We start from the raw sequence: 25,274 nt of genomic DNA on the forward strand, positions 1-25,274 counted from the left end.
GGGCTAAGTGGGGAGGCTCCTGGGGCCTGACCTGGGGCCTGGCAGGCAGATGTGTCCTTAGTCCTGGACCCCACAGGGGTGCCAGGCAGGTGTGTGGAAAAGATGTTCATCCTGGATCCTGGTGGTGGGAGGGAAGAAGGCACCCTAGTCTTTGACAAGCTTATAGACATGGTGCTGGGCCCCGTGCTCGCTGGTGGAGACTTCGAAGACAAAAGCAATGACGAGCAGGGTCTCCTGGGAGTCTCGGCTTGTTACCACCTAGGGGGCAGGTAGGAAGATTCCACAGGTCAGGCAGAACAGGCCACTTAGTCTCAGTCTCATCTGAGCAATGGATCTGGCCATGTGCCCCTGCTACCCGTGTTCTCACCTGCAGGATGGTGAAGTTCTCCAGGACGCTGTTCATCATGTACTTCTCGGGCAGATGCTTCAGCTTATGGATAAAGTTGATCATGTACTCACACATGGGTGAGCGGTGGATGCGGTACACGAAGCGGCCATTCTCCAGCCGGGCGTACTCCGTCTAGACAGTCACAGGGCAGCTATTACCCAGATGGGCTGGCTTCCAACCCCACCACGCCGCCTGGGCCCCGACTCACCTCCACCTTCTCCACCACCTGCTTGCCGAAGGAGCACACCTTGGTGGAGACACTGATGGTCATACTATCAGCCGAGCTGTACTGGGAGCTGACCCCATAGAAGGCTCCTGGGCCCTCTTGGATGGTGCTGTTGAGGTCGGCCTGCAGGTGGGACAGGGAGGGTGTCATGTGCCCACAGGACACAAGGCAGGTCAGGGGTCAGTGAGGTGGGCCCAGTGAACTCACCCAGAACTTGACGAGGAAGAAAGCATTCGGTGGCCCCTTCTCATAGAGCTCCTTCAGCCCACCCTTCTTCTCGGGAAACTTGTCGTAGATCTGGCGCACGTCCACTGCCTCCAGGGGCGGGTCGGAGAAGGCGGGGTTTGTCTGGCCGATGTGCACAAACAGGTGTTTGCTGTACTGTGGGGAGGGCCCAATACAGGGTCAGGAGAACACCCGAGAGTGCAGGCGCGCTGGGGGCTGCACGGGTTTCTTGACCCCCACTGTCAGCCAGCAGCTGTGGCCACAGGTCAGCAGGTCAGAGTTCGCCCACAGTCTCCCACTCCAAACACTTTACCGTGTCAGGGTCTCGCTGCACCTCCATGAAGGCTGAGTACTCGAGGAGGCGCAGCCGGGAGGAGGCAATGGTGCGGTCCTGCCACACAGGCACAGAGGCAGCAGCTGGGGGCAGCGGGGCCAGAGGCTCGTAACCTGGGGGGTGTGAGAAGACCCACATGTGCATGGGTGTGTGCCCCAGCTTGCACAGAGCCTCTGTGCAAACAGAAAACAGCACCCCTTTGAGGAGGAACACAAGCTGGAGTTTGACTCCCATCAGACTTGTGGGTCAGGTGTCCACGTGTGGTGGCGCTCCTAGTACATCAGTTATTTCTCCCTCACTATTGATATGCGTTCAAATAGAAAACACAGAGAAGTGAAAAGGAAAACATAAGAACGACCCAGAATCCAACTGCCCAGACACAGAAAGCCTTGTTAAGTATGTTCTGCTGTATTTTCTTATAGGAAGTTTTCTATCCATATATGAGAGGACTTCAAAGAGTTCATGGAAAATGGAATGAAAAAATAATGGAATTTCTCCATGAACTTTTTGAAGTCCCCTTAGATGTGTGTATATACATGCACATACACACATATATATAAATAAGTGGGAGAACTTGTAACTTTGTGTTGACTATGCAATTGTGTGCCAGAGTCCTAGAAGTAATATTGTAAAAGATAAAGCAACTATCCCCGGCCTACTCCCACCCCGGATAGGTGCCGCCCACCCGTCCTTCTCAAAGCAAGCACACACACAGCTGAGCAGAGGCAGGTGCCAAGGTGGCTGTGTGGGGAACTTACTGCTGAGTGTTGGCGGCATGGGTGGCTGGATGGGGTAGGCTGACTGTGCAAAGGGCTTGATGCTGCAAACGAGAGAGCATAGCCTGGTTAGGCGTTCCTGCTGACGGTGCCCCTCACCCAGGATCCCAGTAGAGAGCCACTGAGTCTTTCTGCTGAGGCCCAGAAATCCCTGCCGACAAGCAAACTCAGAAGCTTGTCTTCTTTACAGCATAACATTGACGAAATCTTATGGCACCTCACGATTTATGTGAACATTTAATGCAACATTTCAACTGTGCCCACTCCAGCCCCATCCTGAAGTTGCTCACTGAACTCTCAGAGGCTGTATCTTCTGATGAAAGTTGTCTTACAATGTAAGAAACTAAGCACCGTCCTACTTGACTACCTAACTCAACTGAGACTGACTCAGAGATTAACTGAGGGGAAATAAAGAAGAGGATGGATGGTTTAAGTGAAAGAGTGGGTTGAACACTGAACAAACAAGTGAATAAACAGACAGATGGGTTAGCTCTTTGGTACACTCCATTCCTCCATTTTGTAGTTAAAAGTTTGCTCAGCTGTTTCTGAGAGCCAGGTGGACGGAAGCCCATCCTGGCTCACAAAAGAGGATGTGGGGAGAATGAGCCACCATACTCACTCCTGAGAGGGTCCAGGCTGCTGTCCCAGGATAGGGGGGCTGCTCCAGAACTGCCGAGACAGGACAAAGCCAAAAGGTCTCTTAGTGCCCCTGATACCCACCAGAGCCCAGACCTTAAGATAAACCCTATCCCAATCCCACCCTCAGGACCCCTGGTACCCGTGAGGAAGAGGAGAAGACGGTCTGGGGCAGAGGGGAGGGTGGGCTGAACTTGTTCTGCAGGACACTGGCGGAGACGATCTGGGCAGAGGACATGGATGCCATGCTCTGAAGGGCTTTGTCCTTGGAGACCTGATCCTAGAGAAGAGAGGGGCTGGGTGAGGCAGGCCTGAGCGCTAGGGCTAGATCCTACTCTGCTCTGCCCTGTGGCTTTGTGAGCGTCACTAGCCCTCTCGGAGCCTGTTCCCTAAAGTGTACAACTCACAGCAAGAAATGATTTTATACTGTAATCCACTAGATGCCAAAACATTTCTCACATTTTCTGTTCTATTTCATCAACGGCTCTCAAAGTAGAACAGCTGTATCAGTCTCACCTTCAAAATTGTTAGAAATGTAAATTCTCAGGCCCCAGACTTATCAGAGAGTCTGGGGCTGGGGCCCAACAACCTGTTTTACATTAACAGTACCAGGTGATTCTGATGTACGCTGAAGTTTGAGAACCACTGTGTTTTTCTGTTTTTACTGCTGGTTGAAACTTGAAAGGTTAGAGAGGAAGCTTGTTGTTGTTATTAAGTGCCATTGAGTTGGTTCCGACCCACAGTGACCCTGTATAGAACAGCTGGTGGATTTGAACCATCAACCTTGCAGTTAGGGGTCCAGTGTTTATCCTATAGCACTGTACCAGGGCTCCAGGAAGCATGGGGGCAGCGAGTTTACATTAATGGTGGAGAAACAGTTCGGAGAAGGAGAGTGAAAATCATTGTAACTGAAGAACGTAATCAATGTCACGAAATTGTACACATAGCAACTGAATGGGTGTTTGTTTTGATTCGCTTAATTTCAACAATGAAAAATTATATTTAAAAAATGCTGGCACCTTTATACTAATAGTTTAGTCCAAAAAGTAAAGAGTGTCACCTCAAATAGTATATTACTTTTAGAAAAAGAAAAAAAAAAAAAAAAAAATATATATATATATATATACACACACATATATTGGAGTCCTGGTGTGGCGCTCTGGGTTAATAAATGAGCTAGGCTGCAAGGTCGGTTTGAATCACAAGGTTGGTGGTTCAAGCTCACCAGCCGCTCTTCAGAAACCCTATGGTCACTATGAATTGGAACAGACTCGACAGTACTTAACAACAACAATTATGTGGATTATGAGCTGGGCTGCTAACCACAAGGCCAATAGTTTGAATCTACCAGTTGCTCTACAGGAGAAAGATTAAGTTTTCTGCTCCTGTGACAATTTACAGCCTCGGAAACCCTACACAGGATCACTATGAATCAGAACTGACTCAGTAGCACACAACCACCATATGGAACACAGTGATGGCTCTGTAGGATAAGCACTGAACTACTTACCCTAAGTGGTTTGAGCCCACCAGCTACTTCGAGGGAGAAAGATGAAACTTGTGTTCTAAGTGCCATTGAACTGGTTTCAACTCAGTCTTCACAGAAGCAGAAAGCCTCATCTTTCTCCCATGGAGTGGCTGGTGGGCTTGAACTGCAGACCTTGTGGTTTGCAGTCCAGTGCATGGAGCCACCATGCGCCCCACAACAGCAACTTTATATATATAGATATGTGTATATATATATGTATATATGTGTGTGTGTGTGTGTGTATTTTTTGTTGTTGTTAAGCGCCATGGAGTTGGTTCTGACCCATAGCAACCCTGTACAGAGTTCCGAGGTGCAGCTGGTGACCTTGAACCGCTGACCATGCATTTTAAACTGACTTTGCATGTATGTATATGTTATTGTTGTTAATTGCCTTTGAGTCAGTTCAGGCTCATAGCAACGCTGTATTGGATTTCCAAAGAGCAGTTGGTAGGTTTGAACTGCTGACTTTGTGGTTCACAATTCAGTGTGATCCTACAGTGCTACACTAGGGAGTTTTGAGTTATTGTATTAGAGGAGAATATTGAAAGTGCCATGGCTGCCAAAAGAACCAACAGATCTGTGCTGGAAGAAGTGCAGCCAGAGTGCTCCTTGGAGGCCAGGATGGCCAAACTTTGTCTCTCATACTACGGACATAGTGTCAGGAGGGACCAGTTGCTGGAGAAGGATATCATGTTTGGTAAGGTGGAGTGTCAGCGAAAAAGAGGAAGACCCTCTGCGAGATGGATTGGCCAAGTGGCTGTGTCGATGGACTCAAACATGGCCAATAATTGTGAGGTTGGCCTAGGACGGGGCAGTGTTTCATTCTGTTGTGCATAGGGCTGCTGTGAGTTGGTACCGACTCAATGGCACCTAACAACAACATGTATGTATGTATGTATGTATAAGTTGTTGTCGAGTTGGTTCTGACTCACAGCAACCCTGCATAGGATTACTGAGGAGCAGTTGGTGAGCTTGAACCACCAACCTTGCAATCCAGAGCATTAACCCATGGTGCCACATCAGGACTCACTCACTCTCTGTATATATGACCAAAGGATCAACAGCTATTTTAAAGCATAGGTAAGAAGGTTAGGGGTGGGGGTCAGGATTATTACGTTAATACAAGTGGAACAACTAGAACAGATTTAATGAGAATGTTGAAAAATTTAGCCAATATCACTGATCATTATGCCTAGAAATATGGAATGGGAGGTTTAGCTGTTTATTTCATCAAAGGAAAAAAATGCTGTTTGCAACCTATTAAAAATCGATTCCCAATCCACAGTTAGAAAATTCGATACAAGGTGCTAAAACTTCCTTCTCACTCCCCAACCCCAGCCAGGGCGGGCCAGACTACTTACCAGGTTCATGGCCTGAAAAAGAAAGAGGGGCACATATCAGAGAAGACACAAAAAAGGGCTGCATGGGATAAGGGGCGGGAGCAGCCCTTCCCCTTTCTCCACCCAATGCCCACCTGGCTCTCAGTCCTGAAGAGTCCAGACCACCTGAGATACAGTTGTGAACCACCCCCACCCATAACAGCATGCCTCCCCACTCCCATTTCCCTGAGGGAGTGCTTGCCAGCTAGGGGTGCCCTGGAAAAGGAGGCACAAGCCGGAAACCTGGACAGTTGTCCAACCTGGTGCCCCTTTGAGTCTATGTCCTTTGGAGTTGTACTATAGGTATGGGGGTTGGGAAGGTGGGAGACCCAGTCAGCTGAGCAGCTATGGGCAGGGAGAGGAGGAGCCCATCTACTGGGGACCCTGCACCCGGACTGAGGTCATCAAGCCCAGGCTTTTAGATCCTCGGCCACAGAGCAGCTGGACTGAGGGTCTAATGCAAGGAATTACCATGTCAACCAGCCAGTACTGCCCAACGTCTCCTGCTGCCCACCTGAAGTCCCCATGCAATTAGCAAGCAACACTTAGGAGGAAGGAGGAAAAGGAAAATGGAGAAAAGGAGAGATGGGCCTTAGTGGCCCCCAGATGGTGTCTCTCTCCCTCACTGTAGGGCTGGCTGTCCCCTGGACTTCAGCTCTGTCCCCAGGAGCTACAGCCTGATGCGGCCTCTGGGCTTCCTGCTGGTACCGGGTTTCTGAGGCCTTCTCACTGTTCCTCAGTCCTCTTCTGGCTCCAGACTGGGGTCAGAAAGTAGCAACAGGCCAGAGGGGGTGTGTCAGGGGACCCCGTACCTTCAGCTTGGACTGAATCTCCCGAGATTTCCGCCTGGCTAGAACCTGCAAGTGGCTAGAGACCTGTAGAGAAAGAGAGAGAGAGAGAGAGAAAGAGCAGAAAGAGCAGAAGGAGAGGCAAGGACAGAGCCGGAAGCTGACCAAGGCGGAGGCCTGAGCTGTGCAGAGCGTGGTGGAGGCCGAGGAGGGGCCTGCTGCCCAACATACCTTGATGCCAACCTGGTACTCCCGCACCTTCTTCCGAGCTAGAACCTGTATGTGGCTGGACACCTAGGGGCCGCCCCGCGCCCCACCAGAGAGGAAAACACACAGTGAGGAGGCACAGCCACGGCATGGCCACAGGCAAGGGCACCCCAGCCCTCATCTTGGGGGGACCCCTGAGGGCAGATACCTCTTGGCCATGCCAATTCTTTTCTTGGCCTTGTCCAAGAGCCTACCGTGGTTTCCAAGACTACCACGTACAGCTGTGTAGGTTGTTCACCCAACGCAGAAATCCAGCGCAAGCCTTGAAGGCCAACTCACGTGTCCTAGTACAGGCATGCATCTACCCCAGGACCTCTCTCCTGGTTTTCCCCCATCAAAAAGGGAAGGTTTCTTCCTGGCGTCCTTGTAGGAGGTACCTTTTTCTAGTTGGCATCAGTGAGGCTAGAAATGGCCATGACCCTCCTGCTGACCACTGGATTAGTGCATCACTACCAATGTGCTCCCCTGTTCCCCTGCCCATGCCATCCCATCCGCCTTAACTACTTGCTGGCCTGTAGAGCCAGTCCTGGTCTTGCTCCTGCTTTGCTCATATACCTTCTTCCTTAACCTGCCTCACTTCTCCTTGGACTAATATATGTCAGTATGGAGTCCTGGTGTGGCGCTGTAAGATAAACACTCCATCACAAGGTCGGTTTGAATCTCACGGTCAGCAGTTTAAACTCATCAGTTGCTCCTCAGAAACCCTATACAGGGTTGCTATGAGTTGGGACCGACTCAATGATACTTAACAACACTCTATGTATGTAGTGTTGCTGATGATGTTGAATGCCATCAAGTTAGCCCCAGACTCACGGTGACGATTGTCAGCCGCAGGATGGGCTTTCATTGGTTGATTTTCAGAAGTAAATGTCCAGGCCTTTTCCCCAACCTGTCAGTCCAGAAGCGCCTCTGAAACCTACTGAGCATCATGGCAGCATGCAAGCCGTCAGGGACAGGAGGTGGAGGCAGTGACTGGGCACGAAGTACATTAGGCGGGAATTGAACCTGAGTCTCCCACATAAAAGGCGAGCATGCTACCACAGAGCCAATGCCTCCACATGTATACCCACTGTCATCGAGTCGATTCCACTGGATATATATGTGGAGGCATTGGTTCATAGCAACCCTATGTAGGTTTCTGCATTGAAGGGGTAAATCTTCATAGGCAGACCACCTCCTGTGGAGCTTCTGGTGGCTTTGAACCGCTGACATTGTGTTTAGCAGTCTAACACCTAGCCCATCGTGCTACCAGGGCTTTGTACATGTATGCAGTTGTTTGTTGTGCTTTAGTGCTGTCTAGTGTTTTTTGGTTCACAGAGACCCTATATAGGGTTTTCACAAAGCGGCTGATGTGTTTGAACCTCCAACCTTGTGGTTAGCAATCCAGTGCTTATCTTACAGCGTCACACCAGGACTCCCATGCAGAGTGGTGGTGGCTATGTGCTGTGGAGTCGGTATCAACTCATAGCGACCCTGTATAGGGTTTCTGAGGCTGTAAATCTTAATGTGAGCAGAAAGCCTCATCTTTCTCTCTTGGAACTGCAGGTAGTTTCGAACTGCTGACTATGAGATTAGCAGCCCAACTCATAACCATTGCTTTCAATTGCATTTCTTCCCAGCAATCTTCTCTCTGAAGCTGTCTAACAAATGTGAGCTACTTACTGTCTCAGTGCGTGCTCCAGGCTTGCAGGCCTGGTTTACACAGCAGATCCTTGATGTTGTCAAGGACTGGATCCTTCACCAGGACAAACTCAAACCCACTGTTTATACTAGAGAACACAACATCCTCTAGGCTGCTTCATACTTTTATTATCAGCAATTGCCATGGGCTTTCTTGGCACTTTGCTTTTATCTCTATAAAGAAATGGTTTCTTTTCCTGTCTTTCTAATCATGGGTCTGAAAGTTCTATGTATGTGATGGTGGACAGCCCCTGATGCTCTTCTCACTGCCAACAGCTCTCAGGAATCAGACAGGTGACCAGGAAAATGACAAATCACTTGATTTCATGACAGTCACTGACATTTACTGAGCACAGGTCCTCCTGTTCTCAGCACTTTACAGGAATCAACTCAGTACTAACGTTATCCCCCCATTTACAGATGATGACACAGAAGCACATAGAGGTAAGGCAACTTCACTCAAGGTCACACAGCTGGAGCCCAGGTAGACTGATTCCTAGAGCCCACTTGCTTCACCAAGTTATGCTACTGCATCTCTCCTTTCAACCATCAGGAGAGAGGCCTAGCTGCCTCCAGACGGGAGACAGTTCAAAAGCTAACTTAACTCCATGTCAGTTGGATGTTACCTGGGACTTACACTCAGATGTATCTAGGGAAATAAAAGCCTAAAACTGCATTTCCTTATGGGAAGTAACATGAAAACAACCACAGTTTGCCAATTGGCTGCTCTTTGCAACACATGAAGACACGCCTGGTGTTCACAGTCATAGGTTGGAACCCCTCTAGAGGGGCTATTAGATATAAAAAGAGATTAAAGTTAGAGAGGCCTGGCCTTGCAAAATGATTTAAGTAGTTTTTCAAATTCTAAGCTTGCTGGCAGCTGGTCTGTAAAGTCAGGCTTCTCAGGAGCAGAAATGATGCTGGGCTGGGGTTACGCTCCATCTCAGGGCCCAGGTTCTTTCATATGACAAAGTGACTGGACTTGGCGTTTCCTTGGCCCTCTCACGCGTTGACAAGCAGGTTCCTGTAAATACTTCTCCAGGGAGGAGCGAGGCATGCTGGGAGTGCCCTGCTCCCAGCTTGGGACTATTAAAAATAAACAAAAAAAACCCCTTGCCAGCGAGTAGATTCTTACTATGGCAATACCATGTGTTAGAGAGTAACTGCCTCATAGGGTTTCATTGAGTGCCATCTTTACAGAAACAGATTGCTGGGGCTTTCTTCTGTGGTCTCACTGGGTGGGTTTGAAGTGCCAAACTTTAGATTAGCAGCCAATCACAAAATGCTTGTACCACCCAAAGACCTTATAGCTGCTTAAAAACAAAACAAAGCAAAGCAAAAACACAACAGTTGCCATTAAGTTGGTGGTGACCCATGACCACTCCATGTGTTACAGAGTAGCCCTACTCCAGAGGGTTTTCTTGGCTGTATTTTTTTTTCCCCTAAAGTTTTTATTGTTAATTGAGTGATAGTTTATATGCGAGAACATTGGTTTTACACTCATCGTTTCATTGAAATGATTATAATCTTCTCTGTGTATCATCATTCAAAATTATTTGTTACCATTCCCTCTGTTTTTTTTTTTTGGTGTGTGTGTGGGGGGGATGTACACAAAAACACTCAGGAATATATAATCATTTAAACAACCAAAGGGCACATTCTGTAAGTCTGCCTCCTGGCCACCAGCACTCAATCTTTCTCTTTCCACGAATCTAGAGTCCTCAGCTGCTCTCTCTCTCTCCATGTCTTCATCTTTGCCTCCATCTCTGGTGTCGCTGGCTCTCTGGATAGGGTCCTACTCTTGGCTGTAGTCTTTACAGAAAGAAATCACTAGGCCATCCACAGTGCTGGTGGGCATGTTTGAACTGCCAACCTTTAGATGAGTAGTTGACTGCAGATTGTTCAGTCTACATAGCAGCAGCAGTAAATTCTCAAACAGTGCTTACTCTGTTCTACGTGTCTTCACATATTAACTAATTTAATGGCTGAGGAAGTGGAGGCTGGAGGGAAGCACCTCCCTTCTAAGTAGGAGAGCTGGTTATTTGAGCCCAGGGGTCTGCCCTCTGAGCCTGGGCTCTTACCCATCAGGTACTACTTCTCCTGTAGCCCCAGGCTCCCAGGAAATAGGGCCCTGGTCTGTCCAGTTCCCTGCTGTATCCTTAGTGCCTAGAACATAGTAGTTGCTCAATAAATTAATGAATAATGCTGTGTAATATGAGCTAGGAGGGTGGCTAATAAATGCTTGCACCAATGAGGGGATCATTTCCCCTCCCACCCTGGGTGGGGCCTCAAAACCTGTTGAGGTGGGAGTTGGATAGGCCAAGCTTGTTGCCTGCACACATGGGAGCTCTGGGGAGTGTGGGTGCATAGTCCAAATACTGTCCAGACCTGGAGGTTGGAGGTGTGGGGATCAAGCTGTCCTCAGGCTCTGGGTGCCAGCCTCCAGCCCTGCCTCTCTCTCAGCTCTGTGCCTTTTAGAGCTACCTCCCTGCCTGACTTCCAGGTACTCCATCCAGATGGAGCTTGAGCTTACTTGGGCTCCTTTAGCTGTGTGCCACCCTCCCTGGACCCGAGACCATCAGTCATCTCTCAAATCACTATTTTTCTCTCTGTGACTTCCCAGTGCCACATCACTACCAATCCAGGTCCCCAACAGCCTCCTGGACAGTCTCCCTGTCTCTGCCTGGCTTTCTCCAATTCATTGGCTACATGGCGCCAGAGACATCATTACACTGCTAACACCTGGTACTATCCTCAGGGGACACCTGCCTCCAGCTGCATCTCTTCCTCGTCTCCCCAGACCATACCACACTGCGGGCAGAGGGCTGAATGCTGGATCCACCACCTGCCAGCTAAGTGACCTTGCGGAAGGTTCTGAACTCCCTGTGCATCAGTGTCCTCATCTGTAAAATGGACATCATGACTGTGCCTATCTGGTAAGGCTGCTGCAAGGATTCAATACATTAACAGAGAGCATGCTTTGGGTGGGCTCACCAGGATTAATATCTGTCTGTGGAACTTCCTCAGTCTAGAAGGGCCTTTCCCCTTCTCCCTGCCTGGCTAATTCCGTCCCCTTTTTAAATACATCTTCATGACGAATTGGTATAAGTTTGGTTGTGTCTATTCCATTTTCACTACATTAAAAAAAATTCAAAAACACATCTTGAAACAACAGTGGTGATGGTTTTCACAATATAGTGAATGCAATTAAGGTCACTGTACACACCAAAAGGACTGAAACGGCAAATATTTTGCTAAACATATTGGGACATGACACACATGTATCTCAGGTGTCGCCCTCTCTGGGAAGCCTCCCAGCCCTCCTTCCAGGTTTGGATTAGCTGAGTGGCCAACAGTTCCCCTCCCCCTCCACTGTGCTGGCCTGTCCAGCCCTCATCCAGCCAATCATCTGTCCCCCCAACTAGTCAATAGACTCCTCAAAGTAATGACCACAGGGTTTCTCTATAGTCCCTGAGCCAAAGGCCTGGGCAGGGCAGTGAGTGATCAGAGGGGATGGTGTCTCCTTTCTCTGGGACAACGGGGCCATCTTCTTAGCAGAATAAGACAAGTGATGAAGCAGCTTGGAGAAATGAGGGCAGGAGCCAACCTAAAGGGGAGCGAGGCTGGGCAGCCACTGTTCAGAGGGCTGCTTTGGACAGAGTAGGGTGGTGGTATTATTATTGTTATGTGCTGTCGAGTCAGTTTCGACTCATAGTGACCCTGTATAGGGTTCTGAGGAGCAGCTGGTGGGTTTGAACTGCTGACCTTGTGGTTTGCAGACACAGTGCGTTTCCTACAGTGCTACACCAGGAGTCCAAGTAGGGTGGTAGAAGGGGTTAATAAAGCTGCTGAGAGGATTACCATGGGCGGGGAGGGGTTGGGAGGGAGGGGGGCACAGCATAAATCCTCTCTTTACCTGCTTTCTCGTCCGAGTCTTTCCCGTCCTCAATTTAATATAGCGGGCAATCAACTCATTCCGACCTAGATTCGGGGGAGAGAAAGAAATGAGGAATGGGCAAAGAAAAGGTGGAGCTGGCAGCTGGAGAACTCCCATCCCAGGGAAACTACATACAAAACACTGTTCTCTTTTCACTCCAACTACCCCTCAGGAGGCACAAGCAGGGCAGGCAAAGGGTGTTGTCCTCTTACCCTGTCCCACCCCAGCCCACCCCATCCTAGGATCTGGGAAGCTGCTCATACGGGAGGGGGCCAGTAAGGGATCACAGAGACAGCTTCAGGGCAGAGTGGGCAGAAGGAAGAGAGGAACAACTTTCAGTGGCCCTGACAGATTTTCTTGCAGACAGACAGGGCCAGGTGTGGCCGCAGGTCAGCAGGACAGCTGGCTGTATGTGTGGAGAGCCAAGGGGGCCTCTTTCGGCATAGAGTCCCTTCACACCCAGCCCCCAGCAGTGCTGCCTCTTTCCCAACTCCAAATCTGAGTGTGAGTGTGTGTGCATATACGCACACTTGTGTGAGTGAGCCCCACCCCAGGTGGCAGACCTCTCAGCACATGTCTCCATGAATGTCTGAAAGAGTTCTGGATCTGATTCTGGTCCCAGCCCTGCCCCTGCCACGGAGGAGACCCTGGACAAGTCCCTTCCTCTCTCTGGTGAAAGAGGCAGGAAGGACAGGACGATCTACAGCATGCCTCCAGCTCTGACAGCCTGTGTGTCATGATGTGTCACTGAGCATGTCACTGTGTCCTTGGGTCTGTTACCCCATGGTCACTGGCTACCAGTGTCTCTCCCACTCTATGAGAGAAAAAAATCCAGCTGTTTATCAGCCTTGGGGCAACTCAACACCATGAACCCCTGAGGGCCTTTAGGCTATGAAAAGAAGCGGTCCAACATCCAGGGACTCGGCACCATGAGGACACATGGCTAAGCGTGTGTTGGCATCTTCATACACTTTACCCCCCAAATCCAGGCCGCCTGCCCCCCAATCCTGTGGTCTCCCCAGAACTGGCCACATTCTCCAAATTCTTCTCCAATGACAGAGCCAAGCACATTGCTCCTCCCTTCCCACTGGCCCCTCCACTCCACTGCACTCCCTCCGCCCTGTCTAAAAATACCCTGTGGGGCTGCCCCAGCCATCTGGGAGGTAGTAGTGGGGGCAGGTAGCCCCTGCCCTATGCAGGCGTCCGGAAACATCTGCCTGCCCAGGCATAGGGCTCTGGTGCTGAGATCGGGGGGTGGCAAAGGAGGTGAGGGCAAAGGACCTGGGGTGCCTAGGCCACTTCCCCCAGCTGCCTCCCTCTAGCCTACCATGGTCCTGAAAGCCAGAGGATGGCCCAGGGCCTACCTCATCCTGTCATAGGCTGTTAGGGAGCTGGCAAGAAGCCAGGCTCAGAAGGACTAAGTTATCCCAAAAATGCAGCTCTGGGAGAGTCCTCGGGAGAGCCCTCTTGCGCTGGACAAGAGGGGACACTCCCTGCTGGAGGCAGGAGGTAGGCCAGGAGGGCAGTGGAGTCTGGGAGGTGGAGGTGGGCAGGGATCAGGCTTCTAAGGAGTGACCGAGTCCCCTGTCTCTCCAGCTCTCTCCCCAACAGGCCCTGCCACACTTGGCGTCCCCCCACCTCTGTAGCCCTACCAGTTCCCAATGCACACTGGAGGATGACCAGGAGCACGCCCAGTGGGAACCAGAGCTCGGCCTCACCCCTGGAGTTTCCCCACCTCCTCCAAAGGAGGGACCCTCTCCCAGGCTGAGCCTGGAGTAGACTGGACTGACCCAGTTTCCTGGGCCCACTGAGTCACCCCGAAACCTCCAGGCCAGTGGTAAGGAGGGAGAGGAGAGGAGGAGCAGCCGTGGGTGTAGAAGTGTGGGTGGAGCTATGGCAGAGGGGGCAAGCCTGGCTTGTTTATGAGGAGGCAGCGCGGAGGAGGATCCAGACACACAGGCTTGCACGCCCAGACTCGCCCGTGTTGGGGCGCTGGCAGCCTTCAGCCTTCTCTTAGCACTTTGCCAAACCGGTTAGGTGAGGGGCAGAGAGCAGGAGGGGGTGGTACCAGGAGGACAGCAAGAAGGGCAGGAGGACAGCAAGAAGGGTCAGGCCACCCCCACCTCTGGCCTGTCCAGTGCCCCATTGCCTACCCACACGCACCGTACATCTTGCCCTCGTCCGACAGTATGATCTTGCGCCGGCCGCAGGGAGGATAGATGGCCAGGGCCTCCTGAAAGCTCTGCTCGATGTCTGGGCTCCACACGCCCTCCGCATCGTTGTCCAGCCCTTTGTCCAGGCCCTCGGGCCCATCCTCCCGGGCCTCCCCGGGGCTGCTGCTGGCGTTCCAGCTGTTGGACGCTATTGTGCTGGTTGCTCTGGGCTCTGGGCCTGAGCCCGCTGGGCAGCTTGAGCCTGGGGGGGTGAAGATGAGGGGGACAGACACAGAGGGATTAGGGCCATCTCCTCTAAGACCACACCGAGCCTCAGCCTCCAGCCTGGGGCTCTGCACCACTGCCCAGCCCTCCACTCCCAACCCCACCCCTGAGGCAGGTGCTCCAGGGTAGGGTAGGAGTCACCAGAGGTCATGCTTGTTCAGAGCTGTGTGACCTTGGATGAGTTAGTACACCTCTCTGAGCCTTGATTCTGTAAAAGGAAGACAAGGTCTCCTGAGGTTGTGAGGATTAAACTTTAAGTAAAATCCCATAACCACAATGCTCAGCTCATAACATTAAAAAACAGTACACCACCAACAATCCCTAAGAGATACACAACGTTTGTTGGGGAAAAGCTGTGAGGCAGATAGGGAAGGTGGAAAACTGAGTCACGAGGTCAGGCAGTTGCCAAAGGCATCAGGATGAGCAGAGTAGGGCTTCCTACTAGTTCATTCTGGTTCGACCACCCTGCTGAGAACTTGCTCTTCCAGCCCAGATTTACCCAATCAGAATTTTTACAAGATTTAACAAGATCACCTAGGGATCTATAAGAATTACCTGGGGATCTTGTTAAACTGTAGATTGTGATTCAGTAAATTTGGGCTGGAAAAGGGAGCCCTGATGGCTCTAGTGGGTGAATCATTGGACAGGCTAATATAAAGGCTGGTGGTTCAAAGCCTGTTGTTCTGTGGGAGAAAGATGAGGTAGTTTGCTTTGGTAAACCTTGTTTTTGGAAACCCTACGGGGTAGTTCTGCTTTGTTCTGTAAGGTTTCTATGAATCAGAATCCACTCGAAGACAACAGGTTGGGGTGAAAAAGGAAATTCTCAGCAGGGATTGAACTACAATGAACCGGTTCGAAGCCCTGGAGCAGAGAGAAGAGGAACAGGAGAGGGGCAGGGCTTTCAGAGAGACTCCTGGGCTCTCACAGACGGCTCTTCCTTCAGATTCCCTATCAGGGACCCCATGGTCTGAACTCTCTCCCCAGCATCAATGTGACCCTGCTGAGGGATGAGCGTGGTCTTCCTGCTCAGATTGAGAACTAAGGAGACCCTGGTTGAGGACAGGGCAGGACCTTTGAGAAGGGAGCTAGTGAGGGAGCAGCTGAGAAGGTGCCAAGCCAACAGCCTTGCTCAACCCCACTTGATCACTCCATCCCACTTCCTGTTCCTGCACCTCCCCAGTCCTACAGCAGCCCATAAACCACCCACATGCCTGCCCCTGCCCTGTCCCACAACGAGGCTGGGTCAGGGCTCTGTAAAGTGTAGCGCTCCCTGCACACACGAGACTGGATTATTAATTCAGACCACACCCAGTCAGTCCCCCTCAGCACACAGCCCTAAGGCTCACTCTAAGCCCCTTTCAGCCCACAGCCTAGAGGCCGAGATACATTGGGTCCTGAAGCACCTTCTAGTCCACAAGGGCTAGACTTGGGACTCTGCTGGGATCCTACAAAGCAGGGATGATGTAGGAATCACCTCAGAAGCTAGAAATGGGAACACTTTCCCCTTAGAATTCCAGGTCTTGTGAGTGGGGGTTGGATTCTCCTACTTATTGAGGGAGGGTTGTAGGGGGTGGCAGCAGTCACTAACGGAAAGAGAGGATCTAAGGGCCTGAATGTCAGATTCATATAGAGTGAATGTTAACTATCAATCACAGCACCTGCCAAGCGCCAGGAACTGTTCTGCGAGTTTACATACATTGATCCACTGCCGTAGAGTTGGTTTCCACTTATAGCAACCCTATATAGGATTTCTGAGGAGCTGTTGGTGGGTATGAAACTAAGAGCTTATAAATGCACCATACCAGGACCGCCTATGTGGCAAACAGTATTATTCCCACTTTAAAGATGAGGAAATCAAGGAATAGATAAGAAACTTGCCTAAGAGCACACAACTGGAGCTAGGATCTGAACCCAGGCGTCGTGGCTTCAGTCTTTAACTGAGTGGGGTAAGAGGTGGGGCTAAGAAACCCTATCCCTAGAAAGAGAAAGCAGTTCCTGCTGTCATGGTACCCTGAGTCTGACAAGTGGGGTCTAGACTAGGTATCCCCCCCTCAGTCCAAATGGCTGGAGCAATTTCAAGAGCCGCAACGCACCCCCCCCCCCACGACTGCTGTATAGCTCTTATTATAAGGACTCCAAGACCACCAGGAATACATTCTCCTGTGGTCAGTGGGCAGCTGGAATAGTAAGGGAGCCCTGCCCCTGACTGGCCAGAAGATCACACTCAGGGCACCCCAACTCCCAACCTTTCCCTCACTCCAACAAGTCTGTAGCTAGATCCCATATTCTGTACTCTGCTCAGTCCCTGGGGCACAGTTCCTGGAATAAAAAGTTGAGGGGGTAAGGGTGTGCAAAGTTAGTGGCAGAGGGACCCTAGGGGACCCAGAAACTCCCACATTGAGGAAATAAGGTGCAGGGCCTCCCCTAGCTGACCGTTGCCTAGGGTCTGTCAGATGGGAGGAAGAAGAGAATCTACAATTTGCTAAGACCCCCTCCTAGTGAAGTCTTCAACTCAAATCCTAAAGCAAACCCACTGCCAAGGAGTCCACTCCTAGCAACCCTGTAAGGACAGAGCCGACTGGCCTCAGAGGGTTTCCAAGGCTGTAAATCCTTACAGAAGCAGACTGTCGCAGCTCTCTCTCCAGTGGAGCCACTGGTGGGTTCAAACTGCTGACCTTTCAGTTAGCAGCACCTTAACCTCTGCATCATCATGGCTCCTCCTTAAATTCCCCCCAAATCCTTTCCTGAGGTCTCCCTCAGAGCAGCAGGGGATCGGCCACATGGGGGGCCCTGACTTTAAATAGCAACTTTCCTGTCTCCCCCAAGTCTCTGCGCTCCTCCCCTCATACAGTCTGTGGCCCCCCCTTCTCTGGGTGATGTCAACCCCGCCCCGCCCCCCGCGGGAGCACTGTGGCCAAATATGGCGAACACAGCAGCGCTAGGGAGCTGGGACAAACTGGGGGGGGCGGGGCAGGCGGCCCCTGGCTGGGACCGCTGGCAGCTGGTGAGGGGGAGGGGAGCTGAGGGGAGGCTACAGGAGGAGTGAGTCAAGTAGAGAAAAGGGACCACCGTCCTATCTGCGTCCCTTCAGCTTTCCATGCCAAACTTCCCAGGAACACTCTTATGGGCAGTGATACCAACTCAATTCGGGGAAACACAGGTGACCCTCATACAAAGCAATGCACAGAGCCATAAATGTGCAAGTATGCTGTGTGGGTGCTCAGGATGATCCCCAAAGGAGAATATTTGCACACACACACACATCCCAAGATGAGGTGTTCACATCATAGCACCAGACTAGGCAGCCCTGAGCTCTTGGTCCCACCTACCCCTCAGGAGGGGCAGGAGTGAGTGAGTTGGCATGAGGGACAACTGCCGCTTGCTCTGGTCTTCGCAGGGTCACTTCACAGGGCCAGGGGATGGGGAGCTTCCTCTTCTTTGCCCTGAGGATGAGGGTGGAGGTTGTGGGACATGGACAGGGCTGGACTGACACTACTGTGTGATTCAGGCACATGAGAGGGGCAAGGAGTCAAGAGAAAGCTGGCTGGGGAAAGAGGGCAGGCCACCTTGGGGTGACAGCCCAGTCCAGGGTATGTATTTATCTTCCCCTTGTACAAAGAGGCTGCCTGTTGACACTTTCCCAGGTGACTAGAATCTCTGCTTTGCTGGGCTATGTGGGAAGAGGGAAAAGACACAAGTGAGGACCAGGAGGTGAGGATGGAGCCCAGACAGAGAGAGAGAAGGGAGAGGGGTTATGGGACCACCAAGTGGGCAGAGACTGGGTGGGAGCAAAGACAAGGGAGACAGACTCAAAAAGACAAAGAGAAAGACGAATGGACACACTTAGAGATACCCTGACAGACTGAAACAGAGAACAAGAGAATCCCAGAGAGTGAGGGACAAAAACCAACCAGCCCAGGGAGAGACAGCCAGGAGACAGAAGGACCAGAGAGAGGACCATGGAGTGAGATCCACTGGGAGAAACTGCGGAGACCTTCAACTGGACAGACAGTTTCAGTGGGGGTGGGGTGAAGGAAAAGAGAGTGGAGTGGTCGACCAACTAGGACTTACAGAGGCCAAGATCCAGAGAGATGCGGACACAGGGAGAGGGGAGGTGACCAAGACACAGAGCAGGAAGGGAAGGGACAAGCCAGGAGACACAGAAGGAAAGGGGTAGGGAGACCCACAGGGAAGGAATGACAGGGAGAACACTGTGTGCCAGTCGCCACAGGGCCACGTCCCCAATCTTGTCCCACTTGCTCCCCTTTCTGCCTTCTAACAGCCACCTCCCACCTCCCTCTGCAGAGGGCCACTGCCATTGCATGTCCCACCTGCCTCTTTTGGGGACTCACTCAGTCTGTACTCTCAGCCAGACCCTGCCACACCTGCTTCCCCTCTCCAGGGCCCTCAGCCTTTAGGGTTAGAAGGCGCCCCTGGGTGGTGACAGGGATGGGGGCTAAGAGGCTGGGTGAGCAGGCTTTGGGACCCTGGGGGAGATAAGGGGCACCTGGCTGTCCACTCCCCACCCTGGGGCTAGACCTGCTGGAAGAACTGGCTGGACAGCTCTAGGGAGTGAGGCCAGAGCTGGGGCTGCTGCAGGGCCCTGGACCCCTACTCCCAGGGGCCCTGCAGGTTCCAGACCTCCCAGCCTCACTCTTCCCTTACGAGGAGAGAAAGACAGGTGTGAAGCAGGCATCCCTCACAGCTCCTGCCCTGCTAGGGGATACAGACCAGACAGACACAGGAGACAGGTGGGCACCAGCCCCACTAGGAGGACAAGCTGAGGGAGTGACTCACTCCTGCAGGGGTCCCAACCCCTAAGTGCTCTCAGTGGAGGAACATGGGTGAAATAAGCGGGCGCATCCTAAGGCCCCTGCCCTGCCCCCAAACCTGAGTTAGAGTGACCAACCACAGGAGTGGAGAGGGCAGTTATGAGGACTAGGGGAGCCTCCCACCTCCTCTGCCTTTCCTTTCCTCTTCCCCACCCGCCTCCTCAGCGGGCCCAGCTGTTCTCCAGCTGCCAGAAGCTCCCACCCTAGCAGTGGCCACGCTCTGGTTGGGACCAGACTCGGGCAGGGAAGGGGGTGGGGGAGTGTCTGCCTCCCCCACCTCCAGCCCAAGGACTCCTGAGGGACCCTGCCAAGTGGCCACACCCCACCAGGCTGGGGAGGGAGCACCCTCCTCCCTGGAGCAGGGTCTAGATTTTTACAGGAGGAAGCAATTTGCAGAGCCTACTAGGAGGTGGGAGCCTCCCCGCCCCTCTCCCCTGCCTACTAATGTGCTTCCAATTTGGGAATCAAGGCTCTCTGCTCCCACTCCCCACCACTACTTGGGGAAGGGGCTCTCCCTTCCTCCTCCAGTGCTCATCCTCATTGGCACTCCCCCACCAGAGCAGTGATGGGGTGCAGTGTGTGTGTGTGTGTATGTAGATTCAAAGCCTTCAAACTCCATTCTGGATTCTGTCTCTTCATCTTGTCCCCTTCCCAGCTAGGACCAGGGACCTAGTGAGGGAGAAATGGAGGCAGGGACAGGGACTAGGCCTGTCATTCTTTCAGCTAACACATCAGTGGCCACACCTAAGCCTCTGTGTACTCTGGGTCACACACAGAGCTGCCTCAGGTCAGTCAGCCAAGCAAGCCCCCAATGACAACTCCACTCTGCTTGCCCTCCTCTCTCTCCTGCACCGCTGTTCTTCCTTTTGGTTTAATTGGTACTTTTCCATGGTCCTTCATGTAGACACCATAGGTATTGGGGTCACAGGCCCCCAAATGTGTTACATCATGTCCCACACCCTCTCTGGCACAGCCCCAAAGGATGTCACCCACAGTCCAATAGTCCCAACCAGTCTCAGATAGTGGCCACCCACAGAGGCACAGTCTCAGTCACACCCCACGCAGTTTCCTTCGCATGCAGCACTGCACATAGAGTTTCTTTCTGGAGCTCCTCACCTACACACCACCTTCCTTTCCCACTCAGCTGATCACACATAAACCGTGTCAGGTATGGAGTCCACAGTGTCATGTTGGTGTTCCTCTCTCACATACAGACACATACACACACGACCATGGAATCACAGAGTTTCTCATGGAGCTCTTCTCAGACTGTCACATAGTCACCTACATAAATCAGCATCGGTTTCTCACAAACCGGAGCCTATTTCAAACACATAGCGCATCGAAAGTGGTCAAATGACAACAGCATATGTCCCACAGAATGTCACTCATTCTGTTTCGGACACTCACATACAGTGTTATAGATATATAGCCACACACAGCATGATACAATCACAATGTCACCATAACAGCTTCTCACACACACGAACAGCATTACCACGACAGCAGTGTCAGACACGGCTACATACACAGATGGTCAAGGACAATTTTTATCATACACATATAGACTGGGACAGCCACTCATACACAGAAAATCACCCACAGCTTCTCTTACATACACATGCAATATGACATTGTCAAACACAAAGGGCATCCTCAATACCGTTTCTCTCAAGTACAGAGAAATGTCAGTTTCTCATACACACGTGTGAATGCCACAGTCACAGATAATTCACGTAAGTTTCTCTCATATATCTATTCAGTCTCATAATCACACACACAAACATTCTGCCTGATTTCTTTCTCACACACTTCCAGCACCACGGTGTCACATACAGACTGTCCCACTCAGTTTCTCTCTCTCTCTCTCACACACACACATATCCAGCGTCACACACTGTTGCACTCTCATTTCCCTCTATCACTTCCTGTCCTTTCAGGCCTGGCGGGGAGTACAGGAAACAATCAGTACTCTAGGAAACCCCAAGGGCTGAGGCTTTGGGGATCTGTTAAAACACACACACAAAAACCCACCCATACCCATAAGCCCTCTACTGGTGCTCCGTAGAGTTTCCAAGGCTTTAAATCTTTATCAAAGCAAATTGCCTCATCTTTTCCCCACGGAGTGGCTGGTGGGTTTGAACTTTTAGTTAGCAGTAGAGTGCTTTAACCAGTGCACAATCCTTTGGGCTTGGGCGGGGAGATTTGTCTAGGGATGGAATTCTCTGGTCCTGGCCTCTAGCTCCCTGTGGGGTCCCCAGGAGAATATGCAGAGCTTTTAGTCTCCCCTCCAGAGGAGCAGCAGGCTCTCCTGTAGACCCTCTTCAGCCTGGCACAACACCATGGTGACAGGACTGAGTGTGACCTGCTGACCTCCCTAACTCTGATGAGAGAAACTCCTCCCATGGCCCCAGAGGTCTGTGGAGACCTGGATCCTCAAGGACCTCACAACTTCTGCAGAATTCGGTGGGAAGAAGAGTTTTAGAACCCCCACTTGGTCTGGAACCATCAGAGAGACCTCTTCCACTCTCCTCACGTGAGACAACCTTTCTTCCCTTCCTGAGCAAAGATGAGGTGAGCAAGATGACAGCTTCTGTCCCAGAGGGTTTGGGAGTGGAACAGAGGGGCTGGCCATCTAAGTGACCTCTGACTACCACCTGTGCCATTTGCCTTCCGAGACCCCACCAGGGCCACTACCACTTCAGATGGAAAGTTCCCCAACTTCACCTGCAACCCTTTCAGCCAGGCTCAGTTGATCTAGTTACTCTTCAGTTGTCCCCCTGGATTGTCCTCACCATCTTCCTTCAATCACCTCATCCTCCTCTCCAGACCTTACCAGGTCCGGATTCCATAATGGGAGAAAGCAGGCAGACTGAGAGGAAGGGACTTCTGCCGGAGCTCAGAGAAAAGAGACCTGAGAAGCCATCTATTTCAAACAGAGAAACAGAGGCCCAAAGGGGCCCTTCCCAAGATGACAAAGCTGGCAACAGATCCCTAATTTCTTGATGTTCTTCTGGCTTTAATGTTTTCCTATTTGGCAGGATGTACAAGGGGGCTTCAAAAAGTTCATGGGAGAATAGAATTGAAAGATAATGAAATGTTTCCATGAACTTTTTGAAGCCCCCTTATTTGTGTCAGGGGCTGCAAAACAGGGTGAGGTTGGGAGGCAGAGTCCAGGTCCCCTGATGGACAGACCCAGATGGACCCCCCCCCACCCCATCCCAGACAATTCTCTCCTGCCAACCACTGACCATTCTCTAGCCCATATGCACTGTTGCTATTGTTAAGTGCCGTTGAGTTGGTTTTGACTCAGAGACCCTGTATAGGCTTTGTGAGGAGCAGGTGGTGGGTTTGAACTACTGACCCTGTGGTTCGCAGTCCAGTGCTGATCCACAGCGCCACACCAGAAATCCAGCCCATATGCACTAGTGAGCATTAATTATGGCTCCCTCCCTAGGGAGTCAGGAAAGGCCCATGCAGCTGAAATTTACACGGGCTCACAGCCCCTTGCTCAGGAAAAGGCACCATGGACCCCTGGAGTAACCTTTATTCCCACCAGATAGACTAGTCTTGGAAGATACATCTGTCCATCCTCTGCCCAGAATAGGCAGGTTTCCAGAAGACCACAGATTTAAGTCCTGGCAGGCAACAAGGGGAGCACACCCTAGAAAAGGGGTCTTGGAGAGGGAGCTACAGGAATCTGGAAGGGTTGGGGACACAGTTCCTCCACATCTCCAGCCTTTTGGGAGCTCTACTTTCCCTCCTTGCCCCAGGCTGTCCCCAGCATCCCCAACATGGATGTGTCCTGCCCCTGCATTGGGGTGGAATGTGTACACACAGAACCAGGCCGCTAAAGACCAGATACACAGATCCGCCATGGGCACCAGCCCCTCAGGGCTGTGTCCAGCCCCCACCCCTATCCCCTGCTCTCCTGGACTACAAGTCCAGGCCTGACCTGGTTCCGCCTCTACCTGGAGAGAGAGAAGACAGAAGGAGGCGGCCTTGAGAAGCCCTCACTCAAGGCCTCATTCTCTCTTGCCCTGAAACAATCTCTCAGCTTCGGATCAGGGCCCCTATCCCGGAAAGGTGACAGGGCAGGGTCTCAATGACACCGCTCTAGGGCCTCGCGCTTTGCTGGGCAACCACACACAAGCAGGCAGCCCCTAGCCATGCCTCCCCAGATAGGAATAAAGGACATGACAGACAATGGCGGGGGACTGGGGTGAGAGGTGGGGGGCAGTTGCCCTTAAACTCTCTAAAGTTTAAATAAGGGCCCTAGGAAGTGTGGCTAAGAGAAGGCCCCAAATCTAGCCCCCTCCACTCGGTTCACTGAGCTCAGTGCTGGAGGATCAAGGGCCCCCACAACGACGCAGGAGGCAGATCTGCAAGGAAACTGAAGACCCTGCCTCTCCCGGGGTTTACACTCAGTACTCGCAGCTTTGCCCCCAGACGCCCTTCCCACTCCAGCGGAGTAGCGGGCACCGCACGCAGCGCCGGCCTGGGATCTGAGAGGCCGGGCCCGAGGCCTGCGTGGAGCTGGGGCCGGGCCGGCGCCGGGAGAGCGCGGGCCGGGAGCCGGGAGTCCAAAGGGCGTCGCGGCCCGGGACTGGGAACCCCGGGTACGAGCTCCCCGGTGGCAGGCCCCAGCAAACCTGCGACTCCCAGAACCTAGCCCTAACACCCCAAAAGCAGGCAGAGGGACAGGAGATGGTACGGGGGAAACTCTCCGGTCCCCCAACCTCCCGGGACCAACTCATCCAGAACGCGGGGTGGTAGTGGGCGGGGCTTCCCGGAGAGATTTTTCTCCCCCTTCTCTCTAAACTTCCCGGCACCCAGATCCGGGGCTCCGGCTTGGGCTCAGGCTGGACAATAGCTCGGGACTCCAGTCCCCCTCGACTGCCCTCCTCCACCCAGAACCGACCAACCAAACCTCTCTCAGCAGGGCCTCCTCCCGGCGTTCGCCGGGCTTACCTGGTCCGAGCTCGGGGGGGCGCTCCGGCCGGGCCGCTCCGCCAGGCCCGAGGGAGCTGAGAGGGGGGCCGGGGAGGGGGGTCGTGGGGAGGGGGCTGGCCGGAATGTGCGGAATGAGCCGGGCTGGAGCGGGAGGCGCCGGGCGCGGAGGAGGGAGCGAGCGGGACGGAAAGTTTGTGTTGAGGAGCCGGAGAGGGGGGCGGGGGCTGCGGGGAAGGAGGGGGCGGGGCACGCCGGGGGGCGGGCACCTGCCGGGAGGGGCGGGGCCGCCCTCCACAGGCGCTTTGGCTGCTTAGCCCCCGGCATCTAGATCTCTGGCTGCTCCCCGCCTTCAGCGTCCGGCCGTACCCTATCTTCCTCCACCCGTGCAACTTTCCCAACCTCCCCGTGTACACCAGCCTTTCGACCCCCTTCTCAGTGCCGCATCAGATTTGGGGTTCGGAACTGGGGCGGGGCCAAGGGCGGAGCTCCCGCCTTGGGGGCAGGACTCCCGTTGGTGCCGGGGGCCTGGGGTGCCGCGTCACAAGAAGCCGGGCCGAGCCCGAGCGCACCGGCTCCGGGGGTCCATGTGTCCCCCTCCCCCAAGACCCGAGCCGCCGGGGTGGAGCGCCCCCTCCTACCCGCAGCCCGCCCCCCACTACCGGGGCCCCAGACCCGGCCCCGCCCTGGCGGCTGCGCCCGCCTCGCCCGGACCCGGTTTGTCTGGTTCTCCCCGAGTGGCTTGTTTCTCAAATTTCCCCCTTTCCCCCTCTTCCCGAACCACCGGGGCCTCCCTTTCAGCCCAGGGCCCCCGTGGGGGGCGTCTCGACACTGCGCGCCCGCGGAGTTTCGGTAGGACAAGCCGAAGGCGCGGGGGAGGGGACGCGGGA

At 52.9% G+C, this 25,274-nt stretch overlaps 1 protein-coding gene across 1 annotated transcript; it reads right to left on the reverse strand.

Moving 5' to 3' along the window:
• Positions 1-144: 144 nt before the first annotated feature.
• TEAD3 (TEA domain family member 3) lies at positions 145-24,711 on the reverse strand. Its single transcript, XM_006860562.1, has 15 exons — positions 24,658-24,711; positions 24,406-24,611; positions 20,179-20,184; positions 14,328-14,572; positions 12,144-12,208; positions 6,512-6,574; positions 5,475-5,486; positions 2,728-2,865; positions 2,569-2,618; positions 1,932-1,993; positions 1,153-1,286; positions 822-995; positions 597-737; positions 368-520; positions 145-258 (listed from the first exon to the last, which is right to left on the reverse strand). Exons 1-15 carry the CDS (start codon positions 24,709-24,711, stop codon positions 145-147), a joined length of 1,617 nt encoding a protein of 538 aa, XP_006860624.1.
• Between the last annotated feature and the right edge of the window lie 563 nt (positions 24,712-25,274).

This window comes from Chrysochloris asiatica, unplaced genomic scaffold (assembly GCF_000296735.1).
Source record: "Chrysochloris asiatica unplaced genomic scaffold, ChrAsi1.0 scaffold00038, whole genome shotgun sequence".
Classification (NCBI taxonomy): Eukaryota; Metazoa; Chordata; class Mammalia; order Afrosoricida; family Chrysochloridae; genus Chrysochloris; species Chrysochloris asiatica.

Coding starts and splice junctions, on each gene's coding strand:
- TEAD3 (XM_006860562.1), bottom strand. CDS start 24,711: ATGCCGGGGGCTAAGCAGCCAAAGCGCCTGTGGAGGGCGGCCCCGCCC. Junction 6,575..12,143: donor AGACTCGGACGAGAAAGCAG/GTAAAGAGAGGA, acceptor GGCGGCCCCTAG/GTGTCCAGCCACATACAGGT. Junction 2,619..2,727: donor TCTTCTCCTCTTCCTCACGG/GTACCAGGGGTC, acceptor CTGTCTCGGCAG/TTCTGGAGCAGCCCCCCTAT.